The 24258-nt window shown below is 51.4% G+C and overlaps 1 protein-coding gene across 3 annotated transcripts in view; it reads right to left on the bottom strand.

The window, feature by feature from the left end:
• The window catches only part of LOC116954073 (protein naked cuticle homolog 2), a 77994-nt gene extending 64975 nt beyond the window's left edge, over positions 1-13019 (bottom strand). For all 3 annotated transcript variants that reach the window (XM_076052153.1, XM_076052154.1, XM_076052152.1), the window contains exons 1-3: positions 12103-13019; positions 5558-5584; positions 3514-3596 (exon numbers count right to left, since the gene is read on the bottom strand). In XM_076052153.1, coding sequence (XP_075908268.1) covers positions 3514-3596; positions 5558-5584; positions 12103-12127 — 135 coding nt within the window. In that variant the 5' untranslated portion in view covers positions 12128-13019. The remainder of the gene's footprint in view (positions 1-3513; positions 3597-5557; positions 5585-12102) is intronic.
• Positions 13020-24258: the final 11239 nt, after the last annotated feature.

The following is a 24258-nucleotide window of genomic DNA, read 5'->3' on the forward strand; positions in this document are numbered from 1 at the left end:
ATTCTGCAGTCAACCAAAGAGATTGTAATGATTATTCTGCAGTCAAACAAAGAGATTGTAATGATTATTCTGCAGTAAACCAAAGATATTGTAATGATTATTCTGCAGTAAACCAAAGATATTGTAATGATTATTCTGTAGTCAAACAAAGAGATTGTAATGATTATTCTGTAGTCAAACAAAGAGATTGTAATGATTATTATGTAGTCAACCAAAGAGATTGTAATGATTATTCTGCAGTCAACCAAAGAGATTTTGACGATTATTCTGTAGTGAAACAAAGAGATTGTAATGATTATTCTGTAGTCAAACAAAGAGATTGTCATGCTTATTCTGCAATCAACCAAAGAGATTGTAATGATTATTCTGCAGTCAACCAAAGAGATTGTAATGATTATTCTGCAGTCAACCAAAGATATTTTAATGATTATTCTGCAATCAACCAAAGAGATTGTAATGATTATTCTGCAGTCAACCAAAGAGATTGTAATGATTATTCTGCAGTCAACCAAAGATATTTTAATGATTATTCTGCAGTAAACCAAAAAGATTGTAATGATTATTCTGCAGTCAACCAAAGAGATTTTAATGATTATTCTGTAGTCAACCAAAGAGATTGTAATGATTATTCTGCAGTCAACCAAAGAGATTTTAATGATTATTCTGTAGTCAACCAAAGAGATTTTAATGATTATTCTGCAGTCAACCAAAGAGATTGTAATGATTATTCTGTAGTCAACCAAAGCGATTGTGATGATTATTCTGTAGTCAACCAAAGAGATTTTAATGATTATTCTGCAGTCAACCAAAGAGATTGTAATGATTATTCTGCAGTCAACCAAAGAGATTGTAATGATTATTCTGCAGTCAACCAACGAGATTGTAATGATTATTCTGTAGTCAACCAAAGAGATTGTAATGATTATTCTGTAGTCAACCAAAGAGATTTTAATGATTATTCTGTAGTCAACCAAAGAGATTTTAATGATTATTCTGTAGTCAACCAAAGAGATTTTAATGATTATTCTGTAGTCAACCAAAGAGATTTTAATTATTATTCTGTAGTCAACCAAAGAGATTTTAACGATTATTCTGTAGTCAACCAAAGAGATTTTAATGATTATTCTGTAGTCAACCAAAGAGATTTTAATTATTATTCTGTAGTCAACCAAAGAGATTTTAACGATTATTCTGTAGTCAACCAAAGAGATTTTAATGATTATTCTGTAGTCAACCAAAGAGATTTTAATGATTATTCTGTAGTCAACCAAAGAGATTTTAATGATTTTCACGGCACTCTGAGCCATCTGTGGTGGGCGGGCGGAGCGGGAGGGAGGGAGGTTAAGGGCAGGGCACAGGCACGGGTGACGTCGAGTCACGTGGTGGAGGTGGGGGGAGATGGGGTGGTGGGGGGGAGGTGGGGGGAGATGGGGTGGTGGGGGGGAGGTGTAGGGGGGAGTTCCTCCTCACTCTTAAAAGCAAGGAGATTTCACTCTCCCAGGCCCTCCCGGCTGGGGTTGCCGTGGGTTGGGGGCTAATGGGGGAGGAGAGGGTTGGTGGGGGGGGTTGGTGGGGGGGTTGGTGGGCGGGTGGTTTCGAGGCTGCTCTAGAATTTCTCCAGGAGCCAGTGGTCTCCATCAGTCATCGCACGACGCTCCGCCGCACTTTCAAATTTTTTTGCCGCTTGCCGCCTGCCCCGCCGCGTGCATTTTCACAAGCGTGAAAAAGAAGGCGAAGGAACAACACAAAAGCGTCCTCGACTCACGTTGCTGACGTGCCCCCCCTCCACCCCCCCCGCCCCCCACGAGCCAAGAGCCTACGCCGGCAAAATGCTTAATTACACGCAACGCTTTCCAACTCAGGTTGAAAGCAAAGCGCCCAAAAGCCAAACCCCGCCACCCCCACCCTTCTGCGCACGCAAAGATCGGCACGGTTGGCTACGTACACCGTGAACGAAGTTCAAACGTACGCGCGTGCTCGCTCGGGAGCAACTCCCGTCACTGTAGGAGAGATGCTGTCGGGCAGGCGATACTCGGACGGGCTCGACCACTCGCCCAGCGGCGCTTGGATGCCGCTCACAAAGCTGGCAGGAAGGCAACGACTCCCACCGCGCCTTGCGACGAGGCGGTGGCGGTGGTGGTGGTGGTGGTCAGCGTTAACCCACTCGTAATGATGACCCCCCACGTGAACGAGGCTTGAGTGCGAAGTTGCGTCGCTTTTTGTTGTTGTTTAAATCTTAGCAGGCAAGGCCCCATTGAAGCCGCGCAGTTTGTTGTTGAGAAGCGACCGGGCTATCGCAAATGGTAGCCCGGCGAAGCGGCTGCATCGTCAACATCGTCGACATCGCGTGCAAATGTGCAGCAGCTAAGCACTCTGAACGCGTGACGTTGATTCTAAATGTGGAGGGAGAAACCGGAGGACCCGGGCAAAAAACTCCAAATATAACAGCAGCAGCAACAGGCATCAGGGTCGGGATCGAACCCACGACCTCCCGTACACCAGGCGAGGTAGTTAACATCTCTTGGTCACCGTGATGATGATGATGATGGTGAGAGAGAGAGAAACTCCAAATATAACAGCAGCAGCAGTAGGCGTCAGGGTCGGGATCGAACCCACGACCTCCTGTACACCAGGCGAGGTAGTTAACATCTCATAGCCACCGTGATGATGATGATGAGAGAGAGAGAAACTCCAAATATAACAGCAGCAGTAAGCGTCAGGGTCGGGATCGAACCCACGACCTCCTGTACACCAGGTGAGGTAGTTAACATCTCTTGCTATGAGTGGCTTCCCCCGTAGAAGGAGGTCCTCAACCAGCAGTGGACTGATCAAGGTCTGTATAGATAAACATAGTTACCTCCAAAATGGTGCCCCATATTTATGATTATTATGATTTGGAAATGTTAATAGTGACATCGCTGGATTTGTGGAACTGCCCACGTATACCCGCCTCCTTGGATTTCCAGATAACCAGGTTTAAGTCCCACCAGATTTCCAGCGAAACAGATTTCAGTCCCACCAGATGTCTAGCTAACTCGATTTCAGTTCCACCAGATTTCCAGCGAAACAGATTTCAGTCCCACCAGATTTCCAGCTAACCCGATTTCAGGCCCATCAGATTTCCAGTGAACCAGATTTCAAGCCCACCAGATTTCCAGTGAACCAGATTTCAGGTCCACCACATTTTCAGTGAACCAGATTTCAAGCCTACCAGATTTCTGACCCACCAGATTTCCAGCTAACTAGATTTCTGGCCCACCAGATTTCCAGCTAACCAGGTTTCTGGCCCACCAGATTTCCCACCCAACAGATTTCAGGGCTCACCAAACATTTTACCACTGCATTTTCTGGCCCCCTGGATTTCCAGGTCCTGGATTTCAGGCCCACCAGATATTTGCCCACCAGATATTTGCCTGCTAGATGTCCAGCCCCTTGGACTACCAGTCCCTGGATTTACCCCCTCCACCAGATTTCCATCCCCCGGATTCCCGGCGTGCGCGTACGTGTGCTTACCCGGTACGCCGGGGGAAGGACACTCGCAGGCACATCTTCCAATCCGCGCCGGTTGGCGTAAGCGTTCACCACGAAGCTGTCCCCTGTTGGTCGGTCGCCAGCGAGGGAGCGAGGAAGGGAGGTTACAAGGATGGAGACAAAGTGACAACAACATTCATGGGTGGGTTAGGGTTAATACTGAAAGTGAGAGTTAGGTTATTGAGGGTTAGTTAGCATTATCGATGAGAGTTAAGGTTCGGAGTGTGGATTAAAGTTAAGGTTAGGAGTCAGGGTTAGGGTTGGGTGTGAGAGTTCGGAGTGAGGGTTAGGATTGGGAGTCAGGGTTAGGAGTGAGGCTTGGGAGTGAGGGTTAGGATTGGGAGTCAGGGTTAGGAGTGAAGGTGAGGGTTAGGATTGGGAGTCAGGGTTAGGAGTGAGGCTTAGGAGTGAGGGTTGGGATTGAGATTCAGGGTTAGGAGTGAGGCTTCGGGGTGAAGGTGAGGGTTAGGATTGGGAGTCAGGGTTAGGAGTGAGGTTTAGGAGTGAGGGTTGGGATTGAGAGTCAGGGTTAGGAGTGAGGCTTAGGTGTGAGGGTGAGGGTTAGGATTGGGAGTCAGGGTTAGGAGTGAGGTTTAGGAGTGAGGGTTGGGATTGAGAGTCAGGGTTAGGAGTGAGGCTTTGGGGTGAGGGTGAGGATTGGGAGTCAGGGTTTGGGGTGAGGCTTAGGAGTGAGGCTTAGGAGTGAGGGTGTGGGTTAGGATTGGAAGTCAGGGTTAGGAGTGAGGCTTAGGAGTGAGGGTGAGGGTTAGGATTGGGAGTCAGAGTTAGGAGTCAGGGTTAGGAGTGAGGCTTAGGAGTGAGGGTTAGGATTGGGAGTCAGGGTTAGGAGTGAGGCTTAGGAGTGAAGGTGAGGGTTAGGATTGAGAGTCAAGGTTAGGAGTGAGGCTTAGGAGTGAGGGTGAGGGTTAGGATTGAGAGTCAAGGTTAGGAGTGAGGCTTAGGAGTGAGGGTGAGGGTTAGGATTGGGAGTCAGAGTTCGAGTTAGAGGTTAGGATTGGGAGTTGAGGGCTTGTGTTGAGTGAGGGGAGACAGTGAGAGACAGAGCAAAGGAAGAGAGCATTGAGGGCCCAGGCAGAAGGGGGCCGTTGTGGCCTGAGGCACTTGGTGGGAATGGGTGCTTGACGAGGGCATTGGCCAGCCAGGTAATGGGTGCTTGACGAGGGCATGGGCAAGGGCAGAAGCCGATTTTAATATTCAACCCCTCATTCCAACACAATAATTAATTTACCATTTTGAACACTAATTAATGAAATGTGACCTTCATAAAACTGCTGCAGGTCTCTGTGTGTACGCCTCTGGGTGTCTGTGTGTACGCCTCTGGGTGGCTGTGTGTACGCCTCTGGGTGTCTGTGTGTACCCCTCTGGGTCTCTGTGTGTACGCCTCTGGGTGTCTGTGTGTATGCCTCTGGGTGGCTGTGTGTACGCCTCTGGGTGTCTGTGTGTACCCCTCTGGGTCTCTGTGTGTACCCCTCTGGGTGTCTGTGTGTATGCCTCTGGGTGTCTGTGTGTACCCCTCTGGGTGTCTGTGTGTACGCCTCTGGGTGTCTGTGTGTACCCCTCTGGGTGTCTGTGTGTACCCCTCTGGGTGTCTGTGTGTATGCCTCTGGGTGTCTGTGTGTATATCTCTGGGTGTCTGTGTGTATGCCTCTGGGTGTCTGTGTGTACGCCTCTGGGTGTCTGTGTGTACGCCTCTGGGTGTCTGTGTTAGCCTCTGGGTGTCTGTGTGTACGCCTCTGGGTGTCCGTGTGTATGCCTCTGGGTCTCTGTGCGCTTCTATATATCACTACCTAAGTCAATAAAGTGTCTGTTCAAGTCTGTTAAGTTCCAAGAATATCCATGAGTGTATGTGTCTCTATACATGGGTCTCTCTGTACATCTGTGGGTCTCTATGTAAATCTCTGCAGTAGTTCGAAGAGGAAACGTCTGCCCTCAATGGGATGTGTGGTCACATGGTTTAAATGAATGTAGTGATTGAAGGGAATGAGTGATTGAATGAATGAATTACCTTCTGGACTTTCTCTTCTCCTGCACGCTGTTGTTTTGGGGGCGAGGGAATCGGGAAAAGACAAAGTGGATTTCTTAATCTCAAGTCTATATTTCGGGATTACAAAAAAAATCTCCAGTGCACATTTAGCACGCAACGATGCACGTTTAACGTGACGTGCAATTAAGAGACAGACTCATCAGCAGCAGCCACGGTCAATCCACTAACTGGATGGAGGCCTCCCCACGGGCCACCGACGTCCACCTCTCACGACCGTGCGACATCGTAACCCATAATCCGTAGTGGTCGCGACAGCCTACGTGTTAAACTGATCATAACTCACCTTTGCGCCGGCACACGGCCCGATCTCATTGCTCCATCTTCTCCTTGGGTGGTGGAGATAGTTTACGAAACGCTCTCCCGTTCCGATGGCGTACGTGCGTGCGTCATCGGAACGTGATCGGAAGAGCAACTGAAGTAAGATGACGTCATCGGGAACCGAGGCTCCCGCAAGGCCACGCGGGAGGGCGTGTGCGGCCGGGTCTGGAGCGTGTTCCGAGATTCAGCGCTGAACGGGACACCCACCCGACAACTTGTAGACGTCTCGGACCGGGAAAGGGTTTATTGTCCAGGAGAACCACACTTGAGCTGGAGGATTATTTTTTCAGGAGGGTCATGCTCCCTGCTACATGGGGAGATTTCATTTGTAAGATGCTGTCAGCTCGATTAATGATTATCCGTGTTTACTATAATTATTCACGGCGGGATGAGGAAACTGGAGCACCTGGAGAAAACCCACGCCTTGCGTGAAGGGTCAACAGTCTATCCCCCTCCCCCCGTACAGATGGGAAGCAGATGGCGATCAGTCCACTTGCTGTACCGCCTTCTCCTTGCACAGCCAGGGTACGGCATCTCCTCGACTCCCACGGGAAGGGAGTTTCACAGCATGAGTGCGGTGATCCACCAATCCTCGCTGCTGCTGCTGCTGCCTGGTGAGCTGGAAATCTGGTGAGCTGGAAATCTGGTGGGTCTCAAACTCGGTGAGCTGGAAATCTGGTGGGCCTGAGATCCGGTGAGCTGGAAATATTGTGGGCCTGAAATCTGGTGAGCAGGAAATCTGGTGGGCCTAAAATCCAGTAAGCTGGAAATCTGATGGGCCTGAAATCTGGTGAGCTGGAAATCTGATGGGCCTGGAATCAGGTCAACTGGAAATCTGGTGCGCCTGAAATCTGGTGAGCTGTAAATCTGGTGGGTCTATAATCCAGTAAGCTGGAAATCTGGTGGGCCTGATATCTGGTGAGCTGGAAATCTGGTGGGCCTGATATCTGGTGAGCTGGAAATCTGGTGGGCCTGATATCCGGTAAGCTGGAAATCTGGTGGGCCTGAGATCGGGTGAGCTGGAAATCTGGTGGGCCTGAGTTCCGGTGAGCTTGAAATCTGGTGGGCCTGAAATCTGGTGAGCTGAAATCTGGTGGTCCTAAAATCCAGTAAGCTGGAAATCTGGTGGGTCTCAAACTCGGTGAGCTGGAAATCTGGTGGGCCTGAAATGTGGTCAACTAGAAATCTGGTGGGCCTGCAATCTGGTGAGCTGTAAATATGCAAATATGGTGGGCCTGAAATCTGGTGGGCCTGAGATCCGGTGAGCTGGAAATCTGGTGGGCCTGAAATCTGGTGAGCTGGAAATCTGGTGGGCCTGAGATCAGGTGAGCTGTAAATCTGGTGAGCCTGGAATCTGGTCAACTGGAAATCTGGTGGGCCTGGAATCTGGTCAACTGGAAATTTGGTGGGTCTGAAATCTGGTGAGCTGGAAATCTGGTGGGCCTGATATCTGGTGAGCTGGAAATCTGGTGGGCCTGATATCTGGTGAGCTGGAAATCTGGTGGGCCTGATATCCGGTAAGCTGGAAATCTGGTGGGCCTGAGATCGAGTGAGCTGTAAATCTGGTGGGCCTGGAATCTGGTCAACTGGAAATCTGGTGGGCCTGAAATCTGGTGAGCTGGAAATCTGGTGGGCCTGAAATCTGGTGAGCAGGAAATCTGGTGGGCCTGATATCCGGTAAGCTGGAAATCTGGTGGGCCTGAAATCTGGTGAGCAGGAAATCTGGTGGGCCTGATATCCAGTAAGCTGGAAATCTGATGGGCCTGAAATCTGGTGAGCTGGAAATCTGATGGGCCTGGAATCTGGTCAACTGGAAATCTGGTGCGCCTGAAATCTGGTGAGCTGGAAATCTGGTGGGCCTGAAATCTGGTGAGCAGGAAATCTGGTGGGCCTGATATCCGGTAAGCTGGAAATCTGGTGGGCCTGAAATCTGGTGAGCAGGAAATCTGGTGGGCCTGATATCCGGTAAGCTGGAAATCTGATGGGCCTGAAATCTGGTGAGCTGGAAATCTGATGGGCCTGGAATCTGGTCAACTGGAAATCTGGTGGGCCTGAGATTCGGTGAGTTGGAAATCTGGTTGGCCTGGAATCTGGTGAGCTGGAAATCTGGTGGGCCTGAGCTCCGGTGAGCTGAAAATCTTGTGGGCCTGAAATTAGGTCAGCTGAAAATCTGATGGGCCTAAAATCCAGTGAGCTGGAAATCTGGTGGGCCTGAAATCTGGTGAGCTGGAAATCTGGTGGGCCTGACATCTGGTGAGCTGGAAATCTGGTGGCTCTGAAATCTGGTGAGCTGGAAATCTGGTGGACCTGAGATCTTGTGAGCTGGAAATATGGTGGGCCTGAAATCTGGTGAGCTGGAAATCTGGTGGGCTTGAGATCCGGTGAGCTGGAAATCTGGTGGGCCTGAAATCTGGTGGGCCTGAAATCTGGTGAGCTGGAAAGCTGGTGGCCCTGAGATCCAGTGAGTTGGAAATCTGGTGGACTTGAGATCCAGTGAGCTGGAAATATGGTGGGCCTGAAATTTGGTGAGCTGGAAATGTGGTAGGCCTGAAATGTGTATGATGCCGGCAACCGGCCAGTACACGGATTAACCGCAGCACCGTATACATCACTGCATACGCTGCACAGCCTACTGTCAATCCACTGCCGGGTCAGGGCCTCCCCATGCCATGCTGGTGGCATGGGATCTATTGATCACACTTCACCACGCTGGTCAGCGTGGGTTGATGACGGTACGGAACATATACGCGGGGACATATAAGTACACTTATATGTCCGCACCTCCGATTAGCATGGTTGGCTACGTACGGTGCGAAAGAAGTTCAACACACATACATAGACTCAAACAGAGACCCATAGACTCACAGAGAGACCCATAGTTTCTTGTCCTTCCCCCACACCTCCGATTAGCACGGTTGGCTACGTACACTGCGAGAGAAGTTCAACGTACATAATATAACCTGTGCATATTCTCTCATCCACGTGTTCCCCCCCCCCGTCTCCCCCCTTTGACAGGAGACAGATTACACAAAGAAAATAGAGAACCTGCAATTAGCCGGAAGAACATAAAAAAAACGCTGGCCTTGCGGTCACAATAAAATGACACAATTTGGCGAGAATGTGACGTTCTTTCCTGAGCAAGAACGACCCAAATTCCAGCAATTGCCGGATTAAATCACTTCTGAGGGATCTTCGAGTGAATCTTGCAGTCACCATCACCACCACCACCATCGTTAAGCCATGGTCAATCCACTGCCGGATGAAGGTTTCCCCAAAGCCGTCAGTCGCTACCTCTCACGATCCTCTCACGATGCAATTAATGATCCCACACTAAAGACAACGATCCCCCCTATAGCCTGTAACAGACTGTTGGGGCTAAGTGCTGTTAGCGAGCAGCACCTACGAAGGCCGGCACGGGCACACGATGGGGGTGGGGTGGCCAGCAACCACGCCCGGCCGCCTTTGTCTCCCTTGTGGCGACGTTTACTACGCACCGCACCAGGCACTCATTTAGCCGGCGTCCCATAACCGGCTCAGATAACCGTCACCGGTGGTGTTTGACCGCGGGCTGTGATCGAACTCGGGCGGCCGGGTCCCGTGACGCGGCACGCCAACCGCCCGCTCCACCGCTCCTCCGCACCTAGCAACCTGCGCGCGCGGCACGGCACGGGGCTGATTTCATCGCTCCGTCTCCGTCCAGTGGAACGCGCTCCACCAATGGGCGCGTTCAATCCCGTTAGGCTGACGAGTCTTGACCCCGTGATGTCAGCGCCCCTTTGTCTCGCTGTCAACGTTGAAGTGCTATTGTTGTTGCTATCGTCTCTTTTTGCCGAACAAAGTTTGTGACTCAACCAGGTAACGATGGAATTCAGGAGACCTTTGCGCCCTGCCTTGAGTTCGACTTTGACGAAGATTTCCATTCATTGTTTGCAATGGAGTACCGTACGGTACCGTGCGGAGATTTTAAACTGAAACTACTGTTTTACTAGGTAAGGCCCACTGAGCTACGTAGCTCTTTTTTTAATGAGAAGCGAGCCTGGCCCCAAATGATAGCTCAATAACGAAGTGGCTCATCATCGTCACGTGGAAGTTATAGCAGCCAGACACTCTATGAACGCCTCTTGTCGATTCTCAATGTGGAAGGGAAAAAGCGGAGAACCCGGAGAAAAATCCACGCGACCACGGGGAGAGAGAGACACGTGATGATGATGATGAGAGAGAGACACGTGATTATGATGATGATGAGAGAGAGACACGTGATGATGATGATGAGAGAGAGACACGTGATGATGATGATGAGAGAGACACGTGATGATGATGATGAGAGAGAGACAAGTGATGATGATGATGAGAGAGACACGTGATGATGATGAGAGAGAGACACGTGATGATGATGATGATGAGAGAGAGACACGTGATGATGATGATGAGAGAGAGACACGTGATGATGAGAGAGAGACACGCAAACTCCAAATATACAGCAGCAGGCATCGTCAGGGTCGGGATCGAACCCACGACCTTCTGTATACCAGGCGAGGTAGTTAACATCTCCTAGCCACCGTGATGATGATGAGAGAGAGACACGCAAACTCCAAATATACAGCAGCAGGCATCGTCAGGGTCGGGATCGAACCCACGACCTCCTGTACACCAGGCGAGGTAGTTAACATCTCCTAGCCACCGTGATGATGATGAGAGAGACACACGCAAACTCCAAATATACAGCAGCAGCAGGCATCGTCAGGGTCGGGATCGAACCCACGACCTCCTGTATACCAGGCGAGGTAGTTAACATCTCCTAGCCACCGTGATGATGATGAGAGAGAGACACGCAAACTCCAGATATACAGTAGCAGGCATCGTCAGGGTCGGGATCGAACCCACGACCTCCTGTAAAACAGGCGAGGTAGTTAACATCTCCTAGCCACCGTGATGATGATGAGAGAGAGACACGCAAATTCCAAATATACAGCAGCAGCAGGCGTCAGGGTCGGGATCGAACCCACGACTTCCTGTACACCAGGCGAGGTAGTTGACATCTCCTAGCCACCGTAGCGCAATGGTTAGCACGCTTGCACGACACCACCTTGTGTGAGCGCCGGGTTCGATTCCCTGCCACGGCTGTGGCGAGCCAACATCAGCGGCATCTGAACCGGTTGACAGTACAGAATCATTCAGAATCAGAATCTTTCGACTGGAACAATTCGATGAGCTATGAAGCCCTACTCTTTTGTTACTACAGATGTCCCGTATGGGCAGGTCATTGGCTGAGCCAGTGTGGTGAAGTATGGTCAAACAACCCCCAAGACCGACCCGATTTGCAGTAGCCTCCATCCAGCAGTGGATAGACACCGTACAAATTGGATAGTTTGTAATTTAACTTATCTAACTTCCAGGACGTGTATAATAAGTCTTGCTATGACCATGCTCCGCCTCTCTGGCCTCTCCGTGTGCTGTTAATAAGGCCCGCTGTCCGAAACGTCGCCTGTTATATCTTTATTGTTGAATTATAAAACACAATTTAATAGCAATATATCCCAGATGTGCAGTTGTATAAAGTACCTTTGTGAGTATAAGTCGCAGTGGCATTGCTTTTGTATTTGCCTGTCATTGCATACACGTGGTGACTAGTCCAATAATCATACATATACAGGGAAGACAAAGGCGGCCGGGGCGTTATTCCCGACACACCATGCCCACGTGCGCCGTGCCGACCTTAATAGGTGCTCGCCAACACAACTTGTTCCGACTGTCCATAAAGCATGTACAACACCAAAGATCCCCCGTGTAGCCTCCACAGACTGTTGGGGCAAGTGCTGTGAGCGAGCAGCACCTATGAAGGCCGGCACGGCGCACGAGGGGGGTGGGTGGCCAGCACCACGCCCGGCCGCCTTTGTCTCCCCCAGTGCCGATGTTGTTTTACACACCGCACCAGGTACTCATGTTGAGGCTGAGCCGACCTAGGAGAGGCCCAGGACCGGTTCAGATAATCGTGTCCGGTGTTGGCCGTGAGCGGGAATCGAACCCCGGGTCGCCGGGTTTCGTAGCGCTAACCGCTGCGCCACCGCTCCCCACCGTTAAGAAAGACATTAAAAAGACACTCACACACGACACGACACACACGACTACCACGGGTGATGATAGAATCATGATCGGCAGCGGCAGACAAACACGCGTCCAACACTTACCCTGTTTCGACTGAAACTTGCCCATTGTTGATGTTTTTCTCCCAACAGTATGGATGTATTCAGGGTCCACCACGTTCCGTCTTCACTTGTTGATGTTGTTGTTGATGTTGTTGTTGATGTTGTTGTTGATGTTGTTGTTGATGTTGTTGTTGATGTTGTTGATGTTGTTGTTGATGCTGCTGTTGTTGATGTTGTTGTTGTTGATGTTGTTGTTGATGCCCTTAAAAGTTGTAATTCTCAATCCGATTCCCGGCGTCTCACAGCCTCGCGATGGTAACCCGACAGCCTCCATCCATCTCCCCTCCTTGATCGTGGTGATGCTCGTGATGATGGTGATGATTGTGATGATTGTTTGATGATGGTGATGCTGGTGGTGATGATGAGGACGACGATGCTGCTGCTGCTGCGATAACGGCAATGATGATGATGGTGGTGGTGCCGCTATGGCGATGGCGACGATGATGATGATGATGATACCCTCGGCAGATGTGATTGTGTTACTGTGAAGATGATGGTAATCGTGACGATGAACATACTATCCGGTGGTGGTGATGATGGTGGTGCTGTGATTGGTGATGGCGATGGTATTCTGATGATGACGATAACGTGATGATGATGGTCCTGTGATGATGGTATTGCAATGATGCTATTCAAATGATTACGATACTGTGGTGATGATGATAGCACTGAGATTATGTTATTGTACTGATGGTATTCAGATGATGGTATTGTGATGATGGTGGTGTGGTAGTGATGACAGTGGTGGTGGCCTGGACAGAACCGTGGTTGAGGAGACTCTCTCCCTCACCTCTCTCTCCCTTCACTCTCTCGAATTCTCGTATTCTTCACTCCAACCCTGAGCTCTCTCGCTCTCTCTGCTGAGGTTTTTGGCCGCAGATAAAAGCATTCCCTAAGCCTTGCCCCCCCCTCTCCCCTCCCTCTCTGTTCTCTCCCTCCCCCCAACCTCTCAAATTCGCCACCACCACCACCACTGCCCTCCCCCAATTCACTCCCCCCACACCATCACCACCACCACCACTAAAAACTCACGGCCACCCCCCACCACCACCACCGCTCTCTCGTTCTCACCGATTTTGCTCTCGAGTCGTAGTTAAACACTCACACACACTCCCTGGACACTCACACTCACACACTCTCTCATCTGTAACACACACACACACTCTCTCCCTGGACACTCACACACACACACTCTCCCTGGACACTCACACACACACTCTCATCTGTAACACACACACACTCTCCCTGGACACTCACACACACTCTCCCTGGACACTCACACACTTTCAGCTCACACACACTCTCATCTCTAACACACACACACACACGCGTGCACTTTCTCTCTCTCTCTCTGAACGCTCACACACACACTCTCAGCTCACACACACTCTCATCTGTAACACACGTGCACTTTCTCTCTCTGAACGCTCACACGCACACTCTCATCTGTAACACACACACACTCATCTGTAACACACACACACACACTCATCTGTAACACACACGCACTCTCTCTCTGAACGCTCACACACTCTCATCTGCAACACACACACACATTCACCCTCTCTCTCTCTCTGGAGGCTCACACACACACTCTCATCTGTAACACACACACACTCATCTGTAACACACACACACATGCTCTCTCTCGCTCTGAACGCTCACACACCGTCTTATCTGTAACACACACACGTGCACTATTTCTCTCTGAACGTTACACACAGACATTCAGTAGGGTCTCACTTAATCTAACACACTCCCTGTCACACTTAACACCCATACAAAGACCCCCCCCCCCCCCGTATAGTCTTACCAGACTGTAGGGGCAAGTGCTGTTTGTGAGCACCTATGAAGGCCGGCACGGCACACGAGGGGGTGGGTGGCCAGCACCACGCACGCTCGCCTTTGTCTCCCCAGTGGCGATGTTTACACACCGCGCCAAGTACTAATTCGAGGCTGAGTCGACCTAGGGGAAGCCCAGCCAGGACCGGTTCAAATAATCGTCACCGGTGTTGGCCGCGAGCCAGGGGGAATCGAACTCGGGTCGCCGGGTTCGTAGCGGTCAGCGTAGCGCTAACCACTGCACCACCGCTCCCCACACACACTCGCATATCCAGTTACCACGCACGCTCTAAACCCTAACGTACACAATTCAGCACCCATACACACTTTGAGCACTAGTACACACACACACTAAGTGCTCACAGTCAACCCAAACACACGCACTTAATCCTCAACACACACAAACCCTAACACGCAACCTTAATACACACAAACCCTAATACACACCCGCAACCTTAATACGTAGCCGTAATATATACACAACTCTAATGCACACACACACACCTAATACACACAGTCCTGATTCACACACACAACCCTAACACACACACAACCCTAACACACACACACACATAACCCTAACACACACACAACCCTTACACATACACACACAACCCTAATACACACACAACCCTAACACACACACACAACCCTAACACACACACACATAACCCTAACACACACACAACCCTAACACACACACACAACCCTAATACACACACACAACCCTAATACACACACACACACAACCGTAACACACACACACACACACAACCCTAACACACAGACACAACCCTAACACACACACACAACCCTAACACACAGACACAACCCTAATACACACACACAACCCTAACACACACACACACAACCCTAACACACACACACACAACCCTAACACACACACACAACCCTAACACACAGACACAACCCTAACACACACACACAACCCTAACACACACACACACAACCCTAACACACACACACACAACCCTAACACACACACACACAACCCTAACACACACACAACCCTAACACACACACACACACAACCCTAACACACACACACACACAACCCTAACAAACACACACACACAACCCTAACACACACACACACAACCCTAACACACACACAACCCTAACACACACACACACAACCCTAACACACACACACACACAACCCTAACACACACACACACAACCCTAACAAACACACACACACAACCCTAACACACACACACACACAACCCTAACACACACACAACCCTAACACACACACACACAACCCTAACACACACACACACAACCCTAACACACACACACACAACTCTTATCACACCACGACAGCCTGCCAACTCGCCACTATGTGGTAGCGGTGACCACGGCGTGCCAGGCTAGGTGCACGTTGAGACCACGTGGGGGGGGGGGGGGGGGTGTTGAGTCACGGGGGGGGGGCAGACTCCAGGTGTAGTGGTGCTGTGGGCGGGGTTACCTGCCGGGAAATGATTGACAGACGCGCCAGCTGTCACGCAAAGACAAAAGGGACAGCTTGCCTGTGTAGCCTTCGCAGACTGCCGGGGCAAGTGGCTGTTGTTGGTAGCGAGCGGCACACGTGGCCCGCGGCGCGGGGGGGGAGGAGGGGGGCCAGCAAACCACGCCCGGCCGCCTTTGTCTCCCACGAGCGGCGATGTTTTTTTCTGTACGCACCACACCGGGCACGCATTCGAGGCCGAGTCAACCTAGGGGAGGTGCGGATAATCGTCGGTCTGCCGCGAGCCAGGGGGGAATCGAACCTCCGGGTCGCGCCGGGTTTTTGCGGCTGCGGCGACGCTAACCGCTGCACCACCGCTCCCCCCCCCCCCCCCCCCCCCGCACTGCCGCGCACGCAAAGAGTCTCAAAGAGGCATCGACGGAATCCTTGCTCGGGGTTAAGACGGAGAGAATTCGCCTCCTCGGTTGAGCCGTTCACGGGCGTTCATTAAAATCGACGAATCAGGGCAATTTTGCGCCTACATATTGAACGGGTTTGATCAACCATAATTCGTGAGCCGACGGGTTCAATTCATCGCTCCGATCGCGCTGGAGGCTATCGGAGGTTAGTTTCGTTATCTGCCGTGGCAAGTTTGAGGATCGTCATCGTCGTCGTCTTCTTAAGAGGTTCTTGGACCCCTACTTTGTTGTTCTTCGCTCATTTCCAGAATCTTCATTTGAAGCTTTCGTGACAGCAGGAATCCACACTCGTTGATTCTTTTCCGGTCAAGTCACGGAGTTGCTTTGATTTTATTTCTACCTACGTGACTTCACCGAAAGATCCAAAGAGTTATTTTCAGAAGGTTGCGGGTGGGTGGGTGGGGGGGTTGAAGGCCACTTTCTCCGATAAGACATCAAAAATCACGAGAAAACAGAAATGGTTATTCATGCTCGAGGAATCCGATGAGCTACAAAGCTCTCTCGATTATTTTTCGTTTCTTCGCAGGACGTCCAGCGCGGGACACCAGCAGTCGTGTGGGTGCCACCGCACCGTTTCACGCCACGTTTTGGGGCTTTGCTTATTGCCGGCAGGGCCCGCACCAAAATTGGCCATCGGTGGCGGCCAGAGGCCTGCGGCGGGGCCTTGCAATCAAGAACGCCGCTCAGGATCATCTTGCACCTCGCTTCGTGCTCAGCAGTTAAACTCCTCAACGGGGAACGATACCGCCTCTGGCATGGATGTGTCCTGGGGGTGGTGGTGGTGGGGGTGGTGGTGGGGGTGGAAGTAGGATTGTCGTTCGCGACTTTTGGGAGTTTGATCGCGGGAAAAAAACAATCCGGAAACTGGTCCCGAGGTGCGAAACGTGGCACGGACAAATATTCAATAATGCTCAGTTTGGGGCCTGATCACAGGGCGTGACACTTCACCGGGAATAACGCCACGTCGTCTGTTTGCGTGTACAGCATATTCAACTTCTATCGCAGCGTACGTATCCAACCGTGCTAATCGGAGATGCGGGCGGGGGGTGGGGGGGTGGGGAAGGATAATAAACGAGCACACACAAAAAGCAGTCCCCAAGATGTGAGTGTTTTCAATCGCTGCACCGAGAGCTAACCCCGGGACACCTCCCGTCGTTGACACCGCAACGCCGCACTGAGCTCGAATCTCAGATACCTCGCTCCGGATATTCTGCAGGGGTCACAATGTGTCTGTCGCGAGAGGAACTTCTTCACCCCATGCTCATTGGTTTCCCCGGAGAAGCTTCTGTTGAGGTTCTATTGAGCGCTCGAGTTTTCGTTTCGTCAACGTGGGAAGACGCCGGCCGTTTTTTTTTTTTACACGGGAGATGTCCTTCCTCTCCACTCCTTCAAGGGGCCCTGAAGGAGTGGAGAGGAAGGGCCCTGAAGGAGTGGAGAGGAAGGGCCCTGAAGGAGTGGAGAGGAAGGGCCCTGAAGGAGTGGAAGGGCCCTGAAGGAGAGGAAGGGCCCTGAAGGGGCGGAGAGGAAGGGCCCTGAAGGAGCGGAGAGGAAGGGCCCTGAAGGAGTGGAAGGGCCCTGAAGGAGAGGAAGGGCCCTGAAGGGGCGGAGAGGAAGGGCCCTGAAGGAGCGGAGGGGAAGGGCCCTGAAGGAGTGGAGAGGAAGGGCCCTGAAGGAGTGGAGAGGAAGGGCCCTGAAGGAGCAGAGAGGAAGGGCCCTGAAGGGGCGGAGAGGAAAGGCCCTGAAGGGGTGGAGAGGAAGGGCCCTGAAGGGGCGGAGAGGAAGGGCCCTGAAGGAGTGGAGTGGAAGGGCCCTGAAGGAGGGGAAGGGCCCTGAAGGAGTGGAGAGGAAGGGCCCTGAAAGAGAGGAAGGGCCCTGAAGGAGAGGAAGGGCCCTGAAGGAGTGGAGGGGAAGGGCCCTGAAGGGGCAGAGAGGAAGGGCCCTGAAGGGGTGGAGAGGAAGGGCCCTGAAGGGGCAGAGAGGAAGGGCCCTGAAGGGGTGGAGAGGAAGGGCCCTGAAGGGGCAGAGAGGAAGGGCACTATACACTACACTATACACTACACTATACACTACTATACACTACACACTATACACTACTACACTACACTATACACTACTACACTATACACTACTACACTATACACTACACACTAGTGCTGTACTAGTGACGAATTGGCCACGTTCTGTTTGACGTGACAACCCTTACTAGTTGGCTGTGTCGGGTGGTTGGCGGGGTTTTAACGACACATTTATACATTTACGCGATCTAACCCACAAACCTCTATTGTGGAGTAGCGGGTGATTGGGGTGGTGGTTTCTGGTGGAGGCGATGGCTGAGAGGCGGCGGACAGCGAGAAAGGAACGGACGGACGATGCCGTCAAGCGACGTGAGAGCACGTGGGGGTTGATGATAGAGTGACGACGTGAGAGCACGTGGGGGTTGATGATAGAGTGACGACGTGAGAGCACGTGGGGGTTGATGATAGAGTGACGACGTGAGAGCACGTGGGGGTTGATGATAGAGTGACGACGTGAGAGCACGTGGGGGTTGATGATAGAGTGACGACGTGAGAGCACGTGGGGGTTGATGATAGAGTGACGATGTGAGAGCACGTGGGGGTAGAGGCGACGCAAGTCAAGGACGCGTGGGGGTTGATGATAGAGTGACGACGTGAGAGCGAGACTGCGGGGACGTAAAGTGGGGAGCTCTGTCCGCTGCACCTGAGGCCATTGGGTTGCGTGAAATAAAAACGGCGGTGAGGTGCTGGGCCCACCGCGGCGTTTCAGCTGCGCCAGCACGGGGCCACGGAGCCACGGGGCCACGGAGTGACGGGGCCACGGGGCCACGGAGCCACGGAGTGACGGGGCCACGGGGCCACGGAGCCACGGGGCCACGGGGCCACGGGGCCACGGGGCCACGGAGTGACGGGGCCACGGGGCCACGGGGACACGGGGCCACGGAGTGATGGAGCCACGGGGCCACGGAGTGACGGAGTGACGGAGCCACGGGGCCACGGGGCCACGGAGTGACGGGGCCAAGGAGCCATGGGGCCCCGTGGCTCTGTGGCTCTTCTTGTTATTTCGGGTTTCCGACCCCTGCCCTAGGTTTAGGTGAAACCTGGAGCTCTCCGGGGCTCAGCTTCAGAAAATACGTCACGAACTCGGGGGGCAGGGTTCACCGCTCAGTGCGCTAACCGCTGCGCCACCGCTCCGCACGCGCGCACTGAACGTTAACAACAGCTAAGCCAGCTACGTGGACCCTTTGAACTGGGGTAGAGGATAAAGATACGACGACCTCAAAGGCGACCAATCTGAAACTGCTCGCGCGAGGCCGAAGGCGGGATGCGTTGTCCGAGGCAGATTATCGCGCGGTCCTGAGCTTTGCCACGAGAAAGGAAATCCACTGGCGTGGCAGCGTCGGTGGAGGTGCCTCCATCAACACCACCATCATCGTCACCATCATCACCACCATCATCGTCACCATCATCACCACCATCATCGTCACCATCATCATCGCCACCATCATCACCACCATCATCATCACCACCAGCACGGCCATGTCAGAGGGCACCGCTGACCGAGATCCTTGAGGTTTAAGCCACGCCGGTCACAGAGACCCATAGACTCGCCAGAGACTCCCATAGAGACCCGTGGGAACACACGTGGACTGCTGACTTGTCACTGAAGCCGGGTTTTCGAGTAGCGTTGGTTGACGGTCTCAGGCCCGGTCACCGATGAATGCACACATATACAAAGACAAAGATCCCCCATATAGCCTTAACAGACTGTAGGGGCAAGTGCTGTTAGCGAGCACCTTTGAAGGCCGGAACGGTACACGAGGGGGTGGGTGGCCAGCCCGACCGCCGTTGTCTCCCTAGTGGCAATGTTTACACACCGCACCAGGTACTCATTTGAGGCTGAGTCGACCTAGGGGAGACCCGGGACCGGTTCAGATAATCGTCACTGGTGTTGGCCGTGAGCGGGAATCGAACCCGGGTCGCCAGGTTTACAGCGCAGCGCGCTAACCGCTACACTATCGCTCCCCACGCAGATACACACACACAAACATGAGTCTGCACTTAATTTGGTTAAATTCCCATCTCTTGAGTTATTCAAAGTATCGGTTTGGAATCTCCCTCTCGTGTGGGCAGAGCGAGTGATGAAAGTGCCGACTCCTACTCCGCGTGGCCCACAGAGTCACTTGGAAGATGAAAGGAACTCCGAGGTAACTCTGTGATGTCCGCTTCCGCGGGCGGGCCCTCGTCGAGCACGAAGGTGCTGCAGCGATCTGCGAGGGATCCGTGGCTGTTACTCGTCCTCTGTGAATGCCACAGACACCACAAAATTCTATCACCGCACACAGAGACCCGTAGACTCACACAGAGACCCATAGACTCACACAGAGACCCACAAACTCACACAGAGACCCGTAGACTCACAGAGACCCACAGAATCACACACGCATTTATAGACTCACCACACACAGAGTCACAGACTCAGACACACGGAGCTACAGACTCACACACAGACCCATAGACTCACACAGAGACCCATAGACTCACACACAGACCTATAGACTCACACAGAGACCCATAAACTCACACAGAGACCCGTAGACTCACAGAGACCCACAGAATCACACACACATTTAAAGACTCACCACACACAGAGTCACAGACTCAGACACACAGATCCATAGACTCACACAGAGATCCATAGACTCACACAGAGATCCATAGACTCACAGAGAGACCCACAGACTCACACAGAGACCCATAGACTCACAGAGAGACCCACAGACTCACGCAAATACCCATAAACTCCCAGAGACCCACAGACTCACACAGAGACCCGTAGATTCACAGAGACCAACATAATCACACACACATTTATAGACTCACCACACAGAGAGTCACAGACTCAGACACACAGACCCATAGACTCATACAGAGACCCATAGACTCACAGACTCACAGAGACCATCAACTCCCAGAGACCCACAGACTCACACAGAGACCAGTAGACTCAGAGAGACCCACAGCCTCACACAGTGACCCATGCAGTCACAGAGACCCATAGACTCACACAGAGACCCGTAGACTCACAGAGACCAACATAATCACACACATTTATAGACTCACCACACAGAGTCACAGACTCAGACACACAGACCCATAGACTCATACAGAGACCCATAGACTCACAGACTCACAGAGACCATCAACTCCCAGAGACCCACAGACTCACACAGAGACCCGTAGACTCACAGAGAGCCCCACAGGCTCACACAGTGACCCATGCAGTCACAGAGACCCATAGACTCACACAGAGACCCGTAGACTCACAGAGACCAACATAATCACACACATTTATAGACTCACCACACAGAGTCACAGACTCAGACACACAGACCCATAGACTCATACAAAGACCCATAGACTCACAGACTCACAGAGACCATCAACTCCCAGAGACCCACAGACTCACACAGAGACCCGTAGACTCACAGAGAGCCCCACAGCCTCACACAGTGACCCATGCAGTCACAGAGACCCATAGACTCACACAGAGACCCGTAGACTCACAGAGACCAACATAATCACACACATTTATAGACTCACCACACAGAGTCACAGACTCAGACACACAGACCCATAGACTCATACAGAGACCCATAGACTCACAGACTCACAGAGACCATCAACTCCCAGAGACCCACAGACTCACACAGAGACCCGTAGACTCACAGAGAGCCCCACAGCCTCACACAGTGACCCATGCAGTCACAGAGACCCATAGACTCACACAGAGACCCGTAGACTCACAGAGACCAACATAATCACACACATTTATAGACTCACCACACAGAGTCACAGACTCAGACACACAGACCCATAGACTCATACAGAGACCCATAGACTCACAGACTCACAGAGACCATCAACTCCCAGAGACCCACAGACTCACACAGAGACCAGTAGACTCACAGAGAGACCCACAGCCTCACACAGTGACCCATGCAGTCACAGAGACCCATAGACTCAACACAGAGACCCATAGGATCGCACAGAGAACCCGCACACTCACACACAGAGACCCACAGTGCAGACTCAGTGGGGCTCGTGTCTCTGTGATTGCTTCTCCCCCACCTCCCCCTAAAACGCGAGGGAGCCCCCACCGCTTCACGAGCGCCCAGGGGGGGCGGGGGGGGCAGGGGGGGGGCAGGGGGGGGGCAGGGGGGGCAGGAGGGGTCCCCTCCCATCTGACGCTGAACCTGAAGCCAAGCTGTCGACTCCGCTCATTGGCGACTCCCACTGGCAAGTCGCCTTCGACACCAGCGCCTCCTCGCCTGCTGGCAGGCTGCGACGACGATGGCTACCCGACAGCCACGTGATGTCCACTGCCTCTGTCACCGAAATGTTTCGAGAATAGCTTTCCCCCTTTTTTCTGGCAACAAAACAGCTGCGTTGAGATGTTAAAACACCAAACTGAAACCTTTTTACAAGGAATCATGTCTGCATTAATTAACCACAATGCTTGTGGTCAGAATAAAAAACAAGAAACATACTCTGATAATATATGATGCATTGTCTTTGAAACTGATTGGTCCACACACCAGAGACAGCTTTCTTTTGAGCCTCGTCTCAAAACGTTGTTAGACCAGAGGACGCCAAAAGGCGAACAGCCCAAAGACAATGCCACTATCAGAGTAATGAGAGCTCGGGGTGAGCATCTACATGATGGGATAAGCAATGTGGTCAATGTAGACATGATTCCTTCTTAAAGGTTTCAGTTTGGTGTTTTAACATCTTAACACAACTGTTTTTTTCTTGCCAGAAAAAAGGGAAAAACCTATTTTCATATTTTGGTACTGGCAAAGGAGGTCCCATGATGTAAAATATTATACATTATACAATCAAATAAATATTAAAATAAAATATATATTTTTTTAAATAAAATTAAAAAAATGATCTCACCCCCTTCCCCCTCCCCCCTCCTTCGACTTGCGCTGCAGGAATTTAATCTCACTTTGAATTGGCATCGGGGGTTATGGTGTTTGCGCAACATTATTTTGCAGCTGTGTTTGTTTGTTGTTGTTTTGATTGATATTTGGCTTAATTAGCCGTCTGAAAAAAATTAACGAAAGAAATCCCCGTACAGGGACTCCTCTACTTACGAACGAGTTAGTTTCCAGATGTCTGTTCGTAAGTCGATGTGTTCGTAAGTCCAACTTGACTCCTGTCGATTCCAAACGTGTTGCATGGCGTGCACACTAAAACACGGGGAATGGCTTTAAAAGTTGCACAATCTCCTGCAGATGTAGATGCCGCTGGTTCTTCACGTTCTGCAGATGTAGATGCCACTAGTTCTTCACGTTCTGTAGTTGTAGATGCCACTGGTTCTTTACGTTCTGCAGATTTAGATGCCACTGGTTCTTCACGTTCTGTAGATGTATATGCCACTGGTTCTTCATGTTCTGTAGACGTAGATGCCACTGGTTCTTCACGTTCTGCAGATGTAGATGCCACTGGTTCTTCGTGTTCTGTAGATGTAGATGCCACTGGTTCTTCATGTTCTGTAGATGTAGATGCCACTGGTTCTTCACGTTCTGTAGATGTAGATGCCACTGGTTCTTCACGTCCTGTAGATGTAGATGCCACTGGTTCTTCACGTTCTGCAGATGTAGATGCCACTGGTTCTTCATGTTCTGTAGATGTAGATGCCACCGGTTCTTCATGTTCTGTAGATGTAGATGCCACTGGTTCTTCACGTTCTGCAGATGTAGATGCCACTGGTTCTGCACGTTTTGCAGATGTAGATGCCACTGGTTCTTCACGTTTTGCAGATGTAGATGCCACTGGTTCTTCATGTTCTGTAGATGTACATGCCACTGGTTCTTCACGTTCTGTAGATGTAGATATCACTGGTTCTTCACGTTCTGCAGATGTAGATGCCACTGGTTCTTCACGTTCTGCAGATGTAGATGCCACTGGTTCTTCAAGTTCTGCAGATGTAGATGCCACTGGTTCTTCACGTTCTTCAGGTATAGATGCCACTGGTTCTTCACGTTTTGCAGATGTAGATGTCACTGGTTCTTCATGTTCTGCAGATGTATATGCCACTGGTTCTTCACGTTCTGCAGATAGAAAATGACTGCTGCTGATGATGACGATGATATTCCATGGAAGAGGGAGACACTACCTCTGCTACAACAACCACAACAACTCCAATCACAACTCAGATCACGACGAGCCCAACCACAACAACCGCGGCCACAACAACCAGAGCCACAACAACTCCAGTCACAAAACTAGGATCACAACGACCACAACCACAACTCCCGTCCAC

This window comes from Petromyzon marinus, chromosome 54 (assembly GCF_048934315.1).
Source record: "Petromyzon marinus isolate PM22_M1 ecotype Great Lakes invasive population chromosome 54, UKy_Petmar_22M1.pri1.0, whole genome shotgun sequence".
Lineage (NCBI taxonomy): Eukaryota > Metazoa > Chordata > Hyperoartia > Petromyzontiformes > Petromyzontidae > Petromyzon > Petromyzon marinus.